The following is a 19196-nucleotide window of genomic DNA, read 5'->3' as shown; positions in this document are numbered from 1 at the left end:
CTTCATATAATCTTTTCATTAAATCCATGTGAATCAACTACGGCATGTTTACATTGATCTTATTTGCCAACCGCTACGTTAATTCTTTATAATAATTATTTGGCTCTCGGTTATATAAATATATACACATCCATCAGCGTTAGTGCGTCAGACACAAACTCTTAGAACTATAATCTTTAAGCCAATTACCAGATGTCAGTGTTAATGCTGGGAGCAACAAGAAAAGCTAGGAACACACATACAAGTTTCTGTCCAAATAATTCAGTTCCCTACATTTTGGTGTCATTTGAATCTCTCCTTCCAAATCTTTGGGATGGACCACTGCTCCCTGGGAAGTCAAATATCCCACCATGATTTGTTCCTTTTTGTATCTCTGGGGCCAACGGAGCTTGGAACATAGTTAAGTGCTCAACAAACTTGAAAAGAAAAATAAAAGGGAGAAAGGAAAGGCGGGCAAGAGGAGGAAAAAAGGAAGGATCAATGTAGAAGGTACAAGAAGGGCTAATGTTCTCTCTGATTTCCACGGACGGCTCTTTGGCTTGCCTTCTAGATGATTTCTTATGCCCCTGTGCATTTTGTCTTTGCATGGTCCCTAAAGAGACCTTACACAATTCCCTCATAAATGCTTCGCGTATCCTCCTTCCCACCTATGCCCTCCTCTGAATCTTGTACCGCTGTCTCCCTCGTTCTCTGTGCTCAGCCACATGAACCTTTCACTCGGCCATCCAAGTATTCACTAAGTACTTACTCTGTGCCAGGCAACATTTGAGGCACCTGAGGAATAGGGATAAACAAAACAAAGTCCCAGATCTCACAGAGTTTACTTTCTAGCTGGGGACAGCAAGCAAGCAAACAAAAAATGAATGTCATGAATACCAACAAGAAAAGTAAAGCAGGGTATGGGGGAGGCAAGTGAAACGTAACGTGCTATTTGAGAGAGGATGAAGAGAAGGCTTCTCTGGTGAGATGTTGCAGCCGAGACCTGAAGGCGGAGAGGGACCCTCGTGCCAACCCTCCCACATTGGGCTCCTGCTGCCTCAGGACCTTGGCACTTGCTATTCCCTCAGCCTGGAAAACCCTTTCTCCAGATCTTCTTTTCGGTTTTTTTTTTAATCCTACTTTCTGAAATCACCATCTTGCCATCTGCTTTCCCCTAGACTCAAATGCAGTTTGACAAAAGCCCTTTATGATGTTCCCCGCTCAATAAATACTTGTTGAACAAGTGAATGAAACTCCTCCTCACTCTCCAGCCCTAGGAGCCCTCACTCCCCTACACTTCTGTAAGCCCCGCAGTACCATGTGCCACCCGAACTGTTGCCTTCTCGAGTTTAGAGCTCTCCCACTTGACTGCAAGCCCCTAGAGCTGACACCGGGCCCCAAAGCTCGTTCACATTTTGGTGTCATTTGAATGACAGTGCTTCAGAAGTAGGTATTTGTCAACTTCCTGACAGCTGAAGTCCAAGTCTCTCTCTCTTTTTTTAAGATTTTATTTATTTGAGAGAGAGACAGTAATCCAGAGAGCACAAGCAGGGGGAGCAGAAGGAAGAGGGAGAAGCAGGCTCCCTACTGAGCAGAGAGCCAGATGTGGGGCTCGATCCTGGGACTCCAGGATCATGACCTGAGTGGAAGGCAGATGCTTAACTGACTGAGCCACCCAGGAGCCCCCTGAAGTCCAAATCTTTAAATGACACCCACTAGTGACCCAAGAGCTCACTGCAGGGGAGAGTGAATCAACAGAAGAGCTCAGTTCTATTGGCCAACCTAGGATCTGCGGGACAGAAACTCCAAGGTGTCCTGCATGCAGTTCAGTACCTCGACCACCCACTAGGTCAGAAAATACACCATCTGACCTGCAGCTCACTGGGGGCTTTAGAATACGAACATTCTATTGCTTTTGCTCCAGCTCATTAACTTAAAAAAATAATAACAAGCTCTGGAGCAAGGATTAATGTTTGCCTTGACCTGGCTGATTTATTTTTAAGTGCTCCCAGCCCGCACCTAATACCTAAAGCACACTGGAGGGGTAGCCCGGGCAACCAGGGTACACTGCTTTTTCCATTAGCAGGGATAGCAGTCAGCAAGGCTCTGTTAACGGAACTTGGCTGCAGCTGATGCTTGGCAAAAGCTAATGGTGGGAGAAGGGAGAGCAAGTCTCATGTTTGAAAAGTGAGAAGGCTCCCCCACCCCCAAATTCCAACTTCGTTTTAAAAAAACCCAAACCACTATTTTATGGCTTCAGTCCAATTTCATCTGGGGCCAATTTCGGATCACCACCCTTAACATCAGCCGGGATCATGTGAAATCACAGGGCAGGGAGGCTGGTGAGGCAGAGGGAGAGAGGAGAGAAAAACTGAGAAATAAACTAAAGGCTTTCTAAGAAAATCCTAGTCTATCAATAAAATGGGCATAATGAAGAAAATGTAACAACACTGAAAAATGCTATAATGATTAATGAAATGATCAGAAAATACCACTGGATCTTTGCCTTGATGATATTTATATAAAGTATGCATAAATATGGCCAGTCACCAAAAGGAGATGGAAAAATAAAAGTACGTTATTTGTTAGGGTGGTTAGGCTCAGGACGGGGATCATTTTTTAAACATTTCTTCTTTCATGTCCATACAGCATCATTACAATATTCTTGTGCTTTTAAAATAACTTCTTCTGCGAAATCCTCAGAAAGCACAGATCATCCTCCCTAAATTATCACAGAGCCATATAAGCCACATGCTTGAAGTGTTAGCAAGTATTGGTCTTAATCTTCCAGGATTTAGGGTTTTATGAGCTGTGTGGTGTTGGGTAAATTTCTTAATCTAAGTTTCGGGTGGGAATTTAATGGCTGCATAGTTTAAAAATTGTCCATGAACAAGCCGTTGATGAACTCAGTGTTTCAGATTCCCTGGATTACAGAAGGGGTGCTTCAAGAGTGCTCCTCCCACCCGACTCACCACCATGAGTCACATGTCACCCAATGGGACACTCGCAGGCCGCGACCACCACACAGGGTGTGCAGATAATGCAGACCCTGGCTCGCTGGGCCTTGCATGAGCTCTGTGACTTGGCTTGTTACTTTACCTGAGGCTCAGTTTTCTCATCTGTAAAATGGGACAAAGTTTAAAGGAGAGAAGAGTATACAAGGTCTGGGATAATGCTTACTTATTACAGAGCGTCTGTCCTATGAAAGTGTCCTTCCCAATGTTTGTGCCAAATAATATGAGTAATAATCTACGGTGTATTAAATTATCATTAAGATGTCAGGAAGAGGGGGCTCCTGGCTGGCTCAGTTGGTGGAGTATGTGACTCTTGATCTTGGGGTTGTAAGTTGGAGCCTATTTAAAGAAAAAAAGTTAAAAAAAATAAAATTTCAGGGGGCACCTGGGTGGCTCAGTTGGTTAAGCAGCCGGCTCTTGATTTCAGCTCGGGTTGTGATCTCAGGGTCCTGGGATTGAGCCCTGCTTCAAGTCCCACATCGGGCTCTGCCTCAGCAGGTAGTCTGCTGGAGATTCTCTCCCTCTCCCTCTGCCCCTCTCCCCACTCTCTCTCTCTCTGTAAAATAAGTCTTGAAAAAATAAACAAAATATCAGGAAGAGGAAGTATTTCTTGAGAAAATTTATATAGTTGACTATGAAACAACATGAGGATTAGGGGCAAAGACCCCCTGTGAAGTTGAACACCCATATATAACTTTTGCCTCCCCCAAAACTTAACAACTAATAGCCTACTATTGATCCGAAGTCATACCAACAACAAACAATTAACACATATTTGTATGCACATTCTATATATTATATGCTATATTCTTACCATAAAGCAAGTCAGAGAAAAGAAAATATAAAGAAAATCATAAGGAAGAGAAAATACATTTACAGCTGTGCTGTATTTACTGAAAAAAAATCTGTGTAGAAGTGGACCCGCACAGTTCAAACCTGTGTTGTCAAGGGTTAACTCTACCTGACCCATTTGAGTTTTAAAGAAGGAAGACACAATTGCCTCATGATGCCAAGCCACTGGCATGACTTTCTCAAACGCAGGCTATTCTACCAGTCACGAGACAAGGACTGGGCTGCCTCTGGGAAGGTCTACTTTAAAATTTAGGCCATGGGGGGCCTGCGTGGCTCAGTCAGTTAAGCCTCTCCTTCCATCCCCATCCTCCCCCACTCCCCCAAACAACCCCCCCCCAACCTGGCTCATGAGTGCACACATGCATGCTCTCTCTCTCTCAAAAAAAAAAAAAAAAAAAAAATTTTAGGTCTCGGACTTTCTGTAAAGGGGTGAAATATGAGCCCTGAGGCTTTCAGTTACCAGCTCATTTCTAAGTTTCCCAGGGAAGGACCAACTTGTTCAGTCGCAACAGAGATTCTGACTGCTAATTACGCCAGCACTTATTTTTTAAAAGATTTTATTTATTTATTTATTTATTTATTTATTTATTTGACACAGAGAGAGACAGCAAGAGGGGGAACACAAGCAGGGGGAGTGGGAGAGGAAGAAGCAGGCTTCCCGCTGAGCAGGGAGCCCGACGTAGGACTCGATCCCAGGACCCTGGGACCACGACCCAAGCCAAAGGCAGATGCCCAACGACTGAGCCCCCCAGGCGCCCCCCAGCACTTATTTTATTAAAGAATTTATTTATTTGAGAGAGAGTGCTTGCGCACATGCAAGAGTGGGGGGAGGGGCAGAGAAGTCCCAGCAGACTCCTGCTGAGTGCAGAGCCAACAGGGGGCTCAATCTCAGGACCCTGAGATGGGGACCTGAGCTGAAACCAAGAGTCAGATGCTTAACGGACTGAGCCACCCAGGTGCTCCTCCCAGCACTTATTTTAATCTTTAATTCCCTTCCCCTCCCCCAGCAAGCCTTGGTGACTGAAGCCAGAAATAATCAGTAAAATGGAGTCTTCGGGGATCTTCCTTTTCCTCCTGGTCCACCAAATACCCAAAATGCAGACACTGGGAGCAGGAGCAGAACAGCCTGGGGCCCTGCCTATGCTGATGGGAAGCTGAGTAGAAGCTGAGTAGAAGGATGGTGGGGAGGGCCAAGCCAGGCCAGCAGTGCATTTTCCGTCAAGCCTGTAACCTGCACACGGGTATCACATGCCCCTCTCCTGGGCGCTGTCCAGCATGGAAGGACCACTCAGGGAGGCCAGAGAGACTGCACGGGAATGCTTATCCTGAATTCAAGAGCTGCAGGAAGCATCACACACAGCACCTGCATTCTCCCATGGCTCACAGGGACACCAGGAGCTGCCCCCTGACCACATCCCCAGCCTCACCAACCCTTCAGCAAAGCCTGTCCATGCCACCATTTGCCATTTCCATGGCCGGCACCCATCCAGGCCAACCTGGGCTTCCTTCCTAAGGGGACAGTCTGCTCCACTCTCCCCTCAGGAGCATCATGAGGCTGAAACACCAGCCCCTGCTGAGAACCCTCTACTGGACTCCCTCCCAGCTCAGAACCAAACCCTAACTCCTACCCTCCTCAGATCCCCGAGGCCTTTCCAACTTGGTCTCCCTTTGGGCACACCCTCTCCCCCTTGGGTCCACCATCCAGACACTCCGGGCTTTGGGACGTCCCTCAAACGTGACCCTGCCAAGCCTATTCTAACCTGATGGCATTGGGGGCTTCCTCTGCTTGAAATCCTCTTCCCTAGCTCCTGACCACCAGATGAGAGCAGTCACCATGTCGACCCTAGGCAATGTCCTCTCTGGGTGCCTGTCTCTCTCCCCCATACTGGGATGTCAGAGCAGGGAGCAGGTCTGTCTTGCTCCCTGGGGCAGCCCAGCGCCTATCATAGCACCTGATGCACAGCAGGCACCGAGTGCTTAGTTCTAGAAGGAAAGCAAATGTGGGGCCACAGGGCGGGATTCAACCCAGCAGCAGGGCAAACAAGCCCAGCAGCATTTCTGGTAAAAGATGGTCAAGTGAAGCTATTTGAACTTGACTACCCTCCTGTCAAACTCACCAAAACAAGAAAAAAATGGGTAAAATTGAAGAGAAGGAAAATCTTCTGTTAAACAAGGGAAATGACTCTACTTCCAAAGCCCGACAAAGCAGCATGCTTCCCAAATACCGTCCAGTAAGGTGTGGGAGTGAGTGGATCCAGTAAGGCGTGGGAGTGAGCGGAGAGCGGGGAAGGCAACAGATTTCCCCAAAGGTAAGGGGAACAGCCCTGAAAAAATACATCTACCTACGCTTTGATTAAAGTGACAAAACAGGGAATGCGGCTGGGCCCTAGAGAAGTGGGCATGAGGACAGAAAAGACCTGACCTCAGCATCCTGGAATAGCAGGAAGGCAGCTGAAGAAGTAACTATGTTGCTCTGACATTTCTATTGCCTCAGACCTAGGATCCGGAGGCTGGAGGTGACTTGATGGGCACAGAGGGGAGCAGGTGACCCCGGAACGGCAGGCACATGGCACAGATGACTCATCTGGCCTTTGTGAGCCCGGGGCAGCGGTTAGGAGATATTCTCTCAGGATGCGGGAGCCCAAGGACTGTGGCCAGACCCTGGCTTCCAATCCCAGCTCTGCCCTTGGACAACTTCCCTCAACACCCCATGCCTTGGGTTCCTCATCTGCAAAGTGGACCTATTAAGAGCATCGCCTCACGAGCATCGTTGGGAGTATGAAATGAGCGGTGTTGGTGTCTGGCACAGGTTGTGTCAGGTAAACATCAGCTACTATTATAATTATTTTCACCATCATCATTCCTTTCCCACTTTATTCTGTCGGCAGCAGGCCCTACTCAAAGCTGCGTAAAGTGCTGAGTAGAACCAACAGAGGTATTATGCACGAAAACTGCAAATTCAAAGATTAATACACTTTGAAGGAGGAAGGGGACATAAGCAAAAGCAGGTGAAGAACACACATCACAAGAGGGATGACCTCAGAACTCGGGTGGTTCACCAGAGTCTTAAGAAATGACAGCCAGCCTGACCTTGCCACAGCGAGAGTTACCAGATTCAAGGAAGCAATGGTAGAACACACCAGAAGGAGACGAAGAGGGAGTCGGTGGGCTTGGGAGACACACAGAAAAAGGAAAAGGAAGGGTCACTGAAGTAGACACTGCATTAGAAGGAATGACAAAACACACACACATATACAATGCACATGCATGGACACATGCCCGTGGCAGGCAGGGATGAGGAATCCACACAAAATTAAATTATTTAAGGAAGATAACAGATACAAAGGGCAAAGGGTAGCTAACACATACACACAATTTATGTTCCTGAGCAAGAGAACAAAGCAAATAGAAGATTAAAGTACTCAGTTTTAATAGCTGAAAAATTTTCTAAAATAACGGAAGTCCTTTTTCTCCAGATCAAAAGGACATGGCACGTTCGAGGAAAACAAAGGATACAGAGCAATGCCAATACATAACCTGGCAAATTACTTAACCTCAAGACTGAAAAAAAACAAAAACAGAGAATTCTAAGGGCATCCAGAATTCACCTTGGGCAGGTAAAGATTCTGACCAGCCTCTGAGTTCCTAGCAAATTCAAAGCAAGGGGCAGTGGAGCAAGGTCTACAAAGTTCTGAGGTGAACAGAGTTGTAAACCAAGACTCTTCGACCCAGTCATGCTGTCCTTCAAGATGACAGGCAGCAGAGACATGGTCAAACATGCAGGCATTCTCCGTGTGTAGCCTCCAGGAACCTTTGGTTAAGAAGCTGCTGGCTTACACATTCCAGACAAGCCAGGGAAAGAACGGACATAAAGAACTTAGAATGGAGAAACTGCGGAGCGAAGAATGGAGGTGACACCCCGGTTCCACTGAAACAGAAACTAAGTAACTGCATTATTTCTGGTCACAAGACAGAATGCAAATGCTATAAACCCAGATAAGGCAAGATAATATCACAGAAGGCGAAGCCATTAAGGAGGGAGGGAGAGACAGAGCATGGATGCTGCCCACCCCCGTCTGCACCACCAAGTTTCTAGCTGAAGTTGAAGCGTGCAAGGCAGTGGCTCTGACCTCTTTATGTTTTTATACTCTCTTTTCTTAATTGTAGTGGTAAATTGTAAAGAATATCACTTATATCAATGTAGTTCATCAATTCCTTGGGCTTCACCTGTTTTTTTCGTGAATCAGTAACAAGTAATGAAACATATTTGTATAACATACTTCGTTTTTATAAAGCCACTTCTTAAAGAAATATTTATGTTTGCTCAACCCACTATCTCCCACACTATTTCAACCCAGAGCTTTTCTTTTTTTTTTTTAACTCTGTTATTGCTATTGCCTGGTTTGGGGCATATCACCTTTCTCGGACCAGCCCTGTGGGACCCACAGAAAGTCCTGCTCTCCTGCAAGCAAAGCTGGAGTTCCCTTTCAGTCTCCTGGAAGATGGGATTTTCCAGTAGGAGAAAGGCTTGGGTCAAGCCATCCCTGGCCCCTCCCTGGGCCTCGCTAGGACTTGCACCTCTGGATGGGCAACAGAGGTACAGAGCTTGGTCAAGGTACAGGAATTGGTCTCCGGGTGAAGTTCACTGAACGCTGTTGGTCAACTGAGCTCAAACCAGCCCAGACTGACATGCCACCAAATGGTCATCTTGAACAGGAGATACCTAGGCATCCTGAAGACAAGAAGAATACAGAAGGCCTGGTTGAGAGCTATTCTTAATCTCCCTAGCTTTTCTCTCACAAAACAGAATTGTCCTGAACTCTTAGTCTGTGATACAATTCTATTTGTCCTCCTCTCTATTTCAAGGCATCCCCGTATCATTACTCTTCCAGCTTAGGGGAGGGGGTAAGAGCTCGAGTCTGGAGTCAGACAGACCCTGTTGCCTTTGGCACATCATCTGGCCTCCCTGAGTCTTGGTGGTGTTGGCTATAAAAAGTGGTGCTACTAGTTCCCTCCTCGTAGGGTTGTGGGATGCAGTGGGTGGTGCATGCAATGGGCTTAGCGAAGTGCTGTCACGTGGTTAACAATTAGTAAATAGGAGCGATTATTAGCATTATGCCAGCTACCCTGTGTATAACCACTGCTACCCATCAAGGATACACCGACTGTCAGGCAAAATGTAGCATTGCTACCAACGTGAAAGAGCTGCTTCAGGGCCTGTGGATAAAGAATTGCCACCCGCCTATCTAGGTTTTCCTGCTTTCTTTCAGTATGCTACTATTAATCAGTTACATACGCCCTTACATAAAGGGCATAGGGAACTCATTTGCATTTGATGTATTAACTGTCCCTAATTGTTCTCACTTCCTCACTAGTAAGTTTGGTGCCTTAGAAAGTCATAAAAACACCCAATCTCTTGATTTTACTTCTCATAAGCATTCTCTTCCAACCTGGTATATGGCCTCTGGCTTTTCTCAAATTTGCTGAACCGGAAGGTGATCAGAAAGAAGCACTTTGCTGGTATATCTCATTCATTTCTATCACTTGCCAAAGACATATCTGTATGTCTCCATTTCTCTATATAGCCATAAAATCAGTATTATTTTCTGGGTGAGCTACCCATGATGGTCTTAGCCACCAATAAGAAACATTTTATGGGGGCCTCTTTTGTGTGCCAAAGATCCAAAGGTCATACCATCCTCTTGCCAATCCTGATCTGTCCCCTGCATAGTTTGTGCTAGGGTCTGGGGTTCTTCTGTCTTACCCATCCACAGGTGTACAGTGAGGTAGGGAAGAGAAGCAGGGCAGTCTTCCCTATTCATGTTCTTGTCTGTAAGGAATGGGTTTGCTCATGGATTCCCAAAGGCATCTGGACCCTGTTGGTGAGGATTATTATATGATAAAATACCTCAGTGGGGGGGGGGGGTTGAAAAAGAAAGAAACAAAAAAAATGGGTTAACATTCACTTCCTTTTGAAATCTAAACAGGTAAATGCTGGGGTATGGGCAGGTGTTGCAGGAGTGTGAATGAATCTAACTGAGATCACATGACTGGACTAGGGGTCAAGTGCCTATGGCCCCCCCGAGTAGGAGGTGTATGGAGGTTCCTTGGACTTTGACAAGTAGGGTGCAGTGTTTACGGTGTCTTAGTGCTCATTCCAGGGGATAGGAAACTCTTCTTTGCCAGGATGTGTTGTCTGGTGTGTTGGTCGACCTGGGCCTACAGGTAATGCTTATTAACCAAAAAGTAGTCTGGGTCCAAAGCAAGGGTAGAGGTTCTGGGATTACTCCCAAATCAATATAAAATTGTCACGAATTGGCATTTCATAAGAAAATGCAAAATACAAAATTATTTATAATGGCTGATATATTCCTCATAATTGGGGAAAAAAGAGAATAAAAGTATTAAAACTTTCTGTAAGAACTCTGGACAATAGTCCTCAGGAACTCTTAAGTAGCCATTTTATGCTACAATTTGCTATTTCATGCTACAATTTGCATGCTAGAATGCATGCATTCTTCCTGGTGTATGTGACATCAAGAGAATGTCCACAATCTCAAAGTGATCGAAAGTAAACAAGTTTAACCATTTTTGTGGCATTTGACTGTTCTCCAACACAAATAAGATCTTGGCCAAAGTCATGTATTGCTGGCTTTTCCAAAATTATCAACAGTGTTCTTGATGTTTTAATTGTATACGATTTCTTTTTTTATTTTATTTTATTTTTTTTTTAAAGATTTTATTTATTCATCTGAGAGAGAGAGAATGAGAGATAGAGAGCACGAGAGGGAAGAGGGTCAGAGGGAGAAGCAGACTCCCCGCCGAGCAGGGAGCCCGATGTGGGACTCGATCCCGGGACTCCAGGATCATGACCTGAGCCGAAGGCAGTCGCTTAACCAACTGAGCCCCCAGGCGCCCTAATTGTATACGATTTCTTGTCAGCAATATAAAGAAGGTCATAAAATCCTTTGCTTCTTTTCCCCAGTATCAGGAAGATCTTGGCACCATTAACTGATCCAGTTTCTGAAAGCTCTAGAGCACACATGCATCCTAAGGATGCCCAGTGGGCAAATGGCCAGTTGAGTTAAAGTTGGGGGCCCTATGTCAGAGTCATATCTTGTAAGTGGAATTAGCTTTATTCAAATTTTTTCATTTGGCAAGCCCGAGCACAAAATGCCTGGAAGGCATGGATAAATGATGCTTCTAGTTCCTAGAGAAGACACTGCTTTATAACCCTGTGGACCAGGCATGTTTCCACAGTTACTAAGATTTGCCCCAAAGAGTGTCTATATGTATACATTCTAACTGTGTACAATTTGCCCATGGTTCTTAGCTTATCGGGGCCCAATTTGTAAAATGGAGGCAGTAAGGACTTACTGTCCAAAAAGCGATCCACGACTGTCCAACTGTATGAGACCTGTGAGTCAAGTCAGCTGCCTGGCAAGTCAGAAGAGCCCAGAGCCTGCCTGGGCTATGTGCCACCCTAACTGCATTCACTGTCCATGCAGCCAGAGCTTTTTAGGGCAGGTGAATAAAAGTCTTCGTAAATTCCGTAGCCTCAGAGACGTATACCAGATGCATGGAGACATCGGCAAAGGGAAGTCAAAGCAAGAAAATGCCTGAGAGACCAGTGGACTGAGGACTGCACTAAGCCTCATAAAACGGCTCCTGGGGAGGCTGAAGAGTCCAGCCTAGGAGACCGGCTTGTAAAGCCACATCAGCAAGGCCATCCACATGATGTAGAACATTTCAAATCGTAAAGGTGGGGTCCCCAAACTTCAAGAGCCCTGGCTTGTTCTCATTTGTTCGTACATTCATTCCCTCGCTCCCTTCCTCACTCATGACTTCGCTTGCATCAAACTCTCCTGATTTTCCTCCTGGATCTCCGTCCCGGACCCACTTCTCCTTGGTGGCCTCTGAGGGCCCATGTGCTCAGGGCTCAGTGCTTCATCCACCTCTCTTGTCTAGCCACACCCACTCCCTGGGCCACCTCCTCTCTGTCCCACGGCTGTACATTCCATCAGTACCTAGGTGACGTCGAAATTTCTGTCCCTAGCTCATACCTCTCTCCTATCTCCAAACTGGTATATTCAACTTAATTTCACTTAAAGGAGGAATTTAAAAGACAAGCAACAAACAAAGCACCGGAACAACCAGAAAGCTTATCAGATGGATCAAAGTGCTCATGGATCACCCATTTGTCTGAATTATGTGGCTGTGCAATTTATAATCTGAGGGCTCAGAGACACGCCTGCATAATTTTTAAGTGTTTTGTATATAGCTGTCAGCCATCTATGCTCAACACTGTATTTGCTTATGTATGTAGTCCTCAGGTTTTGACTAGGCTGTGTTTCAAAACCCTTTTAGTAGATTAATAGTCTGTATCTTGGGACATAGTTCTTTGCAGAAGTACGCCTTGGCCGTAAGAACCTCTCGCTTTCTTTCCAATTCCCCCTGCCTTTTCCTTGCCACTGACACCAGTTTAGTTCAGGCTTTCAAGGCCTACATGATTTCATTCCCAACACAGTGATTTCCTGGTCTCCTGCCTCTACCCGCCTCAGTCACACCTGCACATTGCAATTGTACTGACCTTTCTAAAAAATAGCTCCTATCACAATTGCTCAGAAATCTTAGTGGTTCCCTACTGCCTATGGAGGTTCACAGAATTATAAACCATCAAGTGGGGGCAGGATCATATAGATGAACCTTGTCCAGTGATTGCCAAACACCACTCTGAGGAATGTCCACATCAGGATCACTGGGAGGTGCGTGTTAACAGTACAGAAAACCAGGCCATTCCCAGAGCAAATCACCAGGGATGGGTCCCTTGGCTTCACAGCTATCATAAGTGTTCAACGTCTTGGGGTATACTGCCCTACTCTGAGCCCCATCTGCTGACTCCCCTCTGCAACATTCCCACCAGTCTTCAGTGATGGTGAACTAGCTATTTGATAAGAGACCAATTTCATATTTGAGCATCTTTGGTGATGCACCAGGAGCTGCCAGGCCCAAGGCCATTCCTTTTTACAACATCGTGATTCTTTTTTTTCCGTAAACAATTTTTTAAAAGATTTTATTTATTTGAGGATGAGAGAGCAGGAGAGAGAGAGCATGAGCAGGGTGAGGGGCAGAGGGAGAAGCAGGCTCCTCGCTGAGCAGGAAGCTCAAAGCGGGGCGCGATCTTGGGACTCCGGGATCATAACCTGAGCCAAAGGCAGACGCTTAACCGACTGAGCCACCCAGGCACCCTTACACCATAGTGATTCTTGTTACTGACAAAGCTGGCCTACCTCCAGTGCCTTTCTCTTCTCCCCGTTCCTACACTGACCTGATGCTCTTTCCCTGGGGTTTATCTGGATCTGTCTCAGCATCTAGTCTGATGGCCCAGGGCGGGACAGGAGTCCCTTCTCTGGCTTGCCATCATCTCTCAAAGTAGAGTCTAGACTAAGATCACAGGAGCTAGTTCACTTTACCAACTTACCTCGTAGGTCAAATTTTTATAACCTCTTCAGAGTTAAGGTGAAAATTCAATTTGTATTTTAGGAGGCAGGACATAGACTTTGGAACCAGAATGACTGGTTTCAAACCCTACCTCTGCCACTTACTCCTGAGTGCCCTTGGTGCCTCATTTCTATGTCCATAAAATGGACATACAATTATACCAACCTTACATGGTTGTGGTATAGATTAAGTATATATGTATTTATACATATATAAAATATATTTATATCTATCACCTGGAATAGTGTCTGGCACAAAAGAGTCACTATGTAAGTGCTACTATTATTATTCTACCAAAAGGCCTACAGTGAGAACATCGACTATAATTAAAAGTAGAAATATAATCTTATTTAGTATAATCTTGGTAACCACTTATTCTCTCTTCTCTTTAAAGCCTAAAAGTAATAAAGCTTCTCTCTGGAAAGAGAATCAAGTACTGGTTTTTTGCAATATAAATAGTAAGCTACATTGTATTTCAAAAATCGCAGAATGGCTCCTGGTTCTCTAGGAAATAATCCATATACATCTCATAATTTAGAAGTCATTCAAAATTTCTGCTTTGAGCACTCATATATGCACTTGAAATCAGGAGATTAATGGATACCTACCCAGACATTCAAAAACAAAACTACATTAGTGTTCACAGCAGAACACTGTGGACGGATATTTAAAGACCAAACTCAAACAACAAGAGACAGAAACTGGGAAGCAGAAATCACTTCAGATGGAGCTCTCACTTTCAAAAGTTCTGAGCAGCATTAGGATCTATACCCTTTGGGGCAGGCAAAGACAGACTGTCCATACCGAAAGCCATCAAAAACATCCCAAAAGCTTGGTAAGAGATACTATTCCCATTTTACTTGAAACTGAGTGAAAAGGATACACCAAGGATACACCAAGAGCCAAAATTAGAAGAGGAATGGATTAACTTCTGATTTCATGTTTTGATCTTGGAAGAAATTTACCTGAACACTGTTACAAATTATCTGCACGATACAAATGATCCCAAAGTGTCCTCATTCTCAAGTGTCCAATCCCAATTTGTACTATGTCAGACACATCAAATTTGTTACTATTACACATGTGAAAATACCATATTCAAATGTAGTTTATTCTCTTTTATAACTTGAGACCTACTCTCTGAATCCTCTTTGATCTGAGAACTCTAAGGAAATTGGAAACTTGAAATCTTGACTCTCCTTACCTGATATTGGGTCAACAGTAAAGGCTTCATGAGACTGAATCAGAGTGATATGAAACTCGAAATCTACAGGGCAGCTGCACTGCAAAGGGATAATGTATTTTTTGCTGCAAAAAAAAAAGAAAAGAAAAAAGGAAAAAAAATTTTCTTGACAATTAGTTCTTTTGATATCAAGGAATAGAGACTCAAGTCACATAATAAACAACCACAACAGTGACGATGGTCAGTGCAGCTAGAGTAACTCCTGGGTGCCACCTGTCACACCCATGTCCCAGATATTAACTCTTCAGTCCCATGTGGTGGCGCTGTGATCATCCCCACTTACAGACAAGGCAAACAAAGCACCAGAGAGGCTAAGTGTCCTGCCCCAGGTGACCCGGCTAGTTAGTGGCAGAAGTGGGATTCAAGGCAGGTCAACTGGGCCCAGTTTCCGCACTCCAAATACCTCTGTCCACGCTGCTTCTCGAGTACTGTCAGGTTTATTCCGTGGACACTCACCGTCACAGGGAAAGGGCTTCTCTGCCACACAATGGGCCCCAGGGAACTGAGGGAACACTGCATGAGCAGGCTTTACAGAGAGAAGCCTGGGAAGCCCCTGGTCTTTCCGCAGCTTGGACCTAGACGGTGTTGCAGAAACCATACTGCCGGTTGTGTCTGACGGAAGTGTGCCAGAGACTCCTTATTTGGTAAGAAGGCCAACAAGCAGTAGAGGACCCGGAGAGTGTCCGCTCCCTCACCAAGACTAGTCCGACTTCTGAGTGTGCTTGAGGTTGTCCTTCATGGTACTGCAGGAGTTGCTATGGCTGTGGTGTTGCTCAGAGAGCCCTGAGCTTCTCCTCAGGTCCTCTCCTTCTATCAGGCCAAGCCCAGGTGGGCCAGAGTTTGCGGGCTGACCGAGGCATGGAGAAGCTGAGTTCTCTGGCTGTCACTTGGCATCCCCACAGACGCAGAGCTGGGGTGGTTATGTGGGCCCCTTTCAGCAGCTGGACATTGAGCTCCTCCCCTATGAGACTCAGCCCTGCCCTCCATCCCTGCATTTCCTTCTGCTTCCTCCCTTCTCTACATCTAACTCCCGTGCCCTCACGGCCCTTCTTGCCCTCCTGCCCAGCAGTTGGTCTCTACCTCTTAACCTTTCAGTGGGAGCCTGCCGGCCAACTGCCCTTCTCCCTCCCATTTCCCAGGCTGTGTGGGAGAATGTGACTGAAATCGTGTTGAGCAGAGCTGCCAGGCCGGCTAGCAAGCTGCGTTCTGGGTGGTGCCCATCCCGACCTCGTCTGCCTGGGGACTCTTCCCTCAGGACCCACTTCCTTACCTGCCCAGCACCTGTCTACCCGGGAGACTCTAAATCCTATGAAAGCAGAGCTGAGTCTACTTGCTTCTCCAGCATAACCTCAACAAAATTCCAGAGTCCCGCACAGGGGGACATTCAACAAATATTTTTTGGAACAAAGTAAAATAACTCTTTTTCCGTAGTAGTTCTGGGGATACAGTATAGTTCAGATGTGGCTTTAAAAATTATGCCAAGAGCATTTTTATTTGGCTTTCTGGAATATTCTAAATATAAAGAAAGATACAGAGAATAATATAATAGAGATCCCTTTATCTACTACCAAGCTCTCAAATCTTCTGCTTTGGGTAAACCAAAAATGTTTAAATGTTTAAAATGTTTAAAATAAATAAATAAATAAATAAGATAAAAATGTTAAAAATGTTTAAAAATAAAACATTGCAGAACACTTGAAACTCCCTGTACACCTCTCCCCTTCCTCCACTTTGTCCCTCCCCCGGGCTGACTCCTACCCTGTCTCCACTGTCCGTCATTCCCATGCATTTTTATAATACCATTACATATGGAGGGACTCACAAAATCTATAATATTGTATTATTTGTTTTCAACAATATCATTCTAAAACTTGCTAATGTTGCTCAATCTGTCTTTCTGAGATTTATTCATGATATGCGATTTTTATCCATGATAATATGAAGTACTGTTCATTCATTTCACTAGTGATGAGTATTCCATTCCATGACTATCTCTTGCCACTTACCTACTCTCTTGCCAAAGGCATTTATGTTGTTTGCACTTTTTCACTATTGCAACGTGGCAATGACAATTCTTGTGTGTGACTCCTTATACCAGAGCTACTCTAGGTATACCCGAGAAGTGGAATTGCTGGGTACTAGTAAAGTAAAATCGTCAACTTTACTAGATATGGCCAAAATGCTCTCCAAAGCCCTTTTACCAATGTATACCTCCATTAGCAGCCTATGAGAGCTTCTGTTGCTTACCAACACAGGGTTTTCAGACATTTTAACTTCTTCTGACCTGATGAGGGTGAAATGGTATCTCATTTTATTTTCATATTCATTTCTTTGAGGTTGAGCTTCTTCTATTCATATGTATCCATTTGGGTTCTGGCTTCTATGAATTGCCTATTTTTCTATGAAGTTGTTCTGTTCTCTTATTAATTTATAAATTCTGCATATTAATTTTGTCAATTATATCCAGTGATATAAATTTAAGATAAGGATCATTATACAGAGTAATCTCTTCAGCCAACAGTAAGACCAGCCCTTCATCGGTTTTTTTACCAAGCTCATCAATTCTGTCCTCACTCAGGCTCTCTAGAAGTACCCAGTCCATTTTAACTTTCTGAGATGCTTCCTAATTCTGAAACACAGGGCACATAAAGGTCATTACATTTTCAGGCAATTTACCCTAATAGACACTCAGGCCCCACTGAACATCAGCTATGCCACAGCGCTGGGGAGATAAAACTAACAGTACAAGTCACATACGCTCCTCAGGAAGTGAGTAGCCTTGGGTGATGGTCAGTGTGAAGTCTAAATTGTCACAACATGGTATCTGAAGATCAGGCCAGTGACTCTCACCACCACATGAGCTAGCTGGATGGCGCTTGGGTTGGTAACCCCAGTGGTCGACTCAGAGCTGCCCAGCAAGGTAAAGCCGGCTGCCCAAGAATGTTCTGCTAAGAGCTGCATGTTTGCATTTTCCTGAACTAAAACCAAAAAAGGACTGCTGGGGCTTTTTATATATGCCCAATTTTAAACTAATTTCAGAGCTCTGATAATTCCCATAGAAAATGTGTCAGGGTATTTGTTTAGTGATGATTATGTGAAGCCAAGTTCCTGATGCATTAACCAGTCTGGAAAAACAAACAATTCCTGAAGGGCACAGAATTCCAAGTAACCTGTTTCAGAAGGAGACATAGTAGTGCAAGTAACACAGATTTGCTTTCACTACTGCAGCTCATATTATGGATGCCGAATCAGCATGGATGAACACCATAATCATAAATCCAGCACAGTCTAGATGAATTTTGGTCACAAGGAATTTCAACAAATATAAAGGTTAATTTATTTAGAAATTTTTCGTATTTGAAAAAACCAGAATCCCATTAGATTCTAAGGGGACTTAGAGATTCTAAACTAAACCACCATGCTAAATACCGTTAAAAGTGATCTACACCGAAGAAACATGAATATATATATCTTTTTTTTAAAGATTATTTATTTGCCAGAGAGAGCGCGAACAAGCAGGCGGGGCAGAGGGAGGGAGAAGCAGGCTCCATGAGGAGAGGGAGCCCAATGTGGGACTTGATCCCAGGACTCTGGGATCCTGACCTGAGGCAAAGGCAGACACTTAACCGACTGAGCCACCCAGGCGCCCCTGAATATACATATCTTATTCTTATGGTTCCTGAGGCACAAACAGGACCCTGAGTTCTTCTAACTCATAGGAAGCAGCCAGTTAAAATATCAAAGCAGATAGAAGCTGGTACTTTTGAAGTTAACCACAACTGTTTATCCCTGTTACTTTATTATTTAAACATTTTATCACTTACACTAAGGCTATGTATAAATATACTTTAAAATGATGTATAAAAATACACCAAGTACTTTAGAAGAATTATTCCCTATTTTGAATAAAATCCCACCCAAACCTTTTACTCATTTATTTTTTACTATTTTTAAAATTTAAATTCAATTAATTAACATATAGTATATTATTAGTTTCAGAGGTAGAGTTCAGTAAATGATTCATCAGTCTTATATAACACCCAGTGCTCATTATATCACATTTTTTAAAGATTTTTTTGTAAGTAATCTCTATACCCAACGTGGGGCTCAAACACACAACCCTAAGATCAAGGGTTCTCATTCCACCAAATGAGCCAGCCAGGTGCCTCCCAACCCAAACTTTTTAAAAACTAGACTTATATCATGATTATGTACAAGTTGTATGCCTATTAGAAGAGGAGAGTACAGGGGTGTCTGGGTGCCTCAGTTGGTTAAGCCTCTGTCTTCGGCTCAGGTCATGATCTCAGGGTCCTGAGATTGAGCCCCACGTCGGGCTCCCTGCTCAGCAGGGAGTCTGCTTCTCCCTCTGCCTCTCACTCATGCTTTCTCTCTCTCTCTCTCAAATAAATAAATAAATAAATATTTAAAAAAGAAAAAAGGAGAAGAGAGTACAAATTTGCCTTATGGAAATTAGATATTATAAAATAACAATATAAATTCAAATTTCTTCCTTCTCCCTTCTCTAAATAAATGCTAGTAGAGGGCCAAATACCCCATTGATTTCTAGTTTATTGTATAACATTTATTTTTACCTTCGTCTGATGTTA

The 19196-nt window shown here is 44.3% G+C and overlaps 1 protein-coding gene across 2 annotated transcripts in view; it reads right to left on the bottom strand.

Moving 5' to 3' along the window:
* Window positions 1-19196, bottom strand: part of CFAP221 (cilia and flagella associated protein 221) — a 92442-nt gene that overhangs the window by 44276 nt on the left and 28970 nt on the right. For both annotated transcript variants that reach the window (XM_073885074.1, XM_025855131.2), the window contains one exon: window positions 14551-14654. In XM_073885074.1, coding sequence (XP_073741175.1) covers window positions 14551-14654 — 104 coding nt within the window. The remainder of the gene's footprint in view (window positions 1-14550; window positions 14655-19196) is intronic.

Source organism: Callorhinus ursinus, unplaced genomic scaffold (genome assembly GCF_003265705.2).
Source record: "Callorhinus ursinus isolate GAN/ISIS: 27379988/994484 unplaced genomic scaffold, GSC_fseal_2.0 scaffold2, whole genome shotgun sequence".
Lineage (NCBI taxonomy): Eukaryota > Metazoa > Chordata > Mammalia > Carnivora > Otariidae > Callorhinus > Callorhinus ursinus.
Note: the sequence above shows the minus strand (reverse complement) of the source record. Positions and strands in the feature narration are given on the sequence as shown.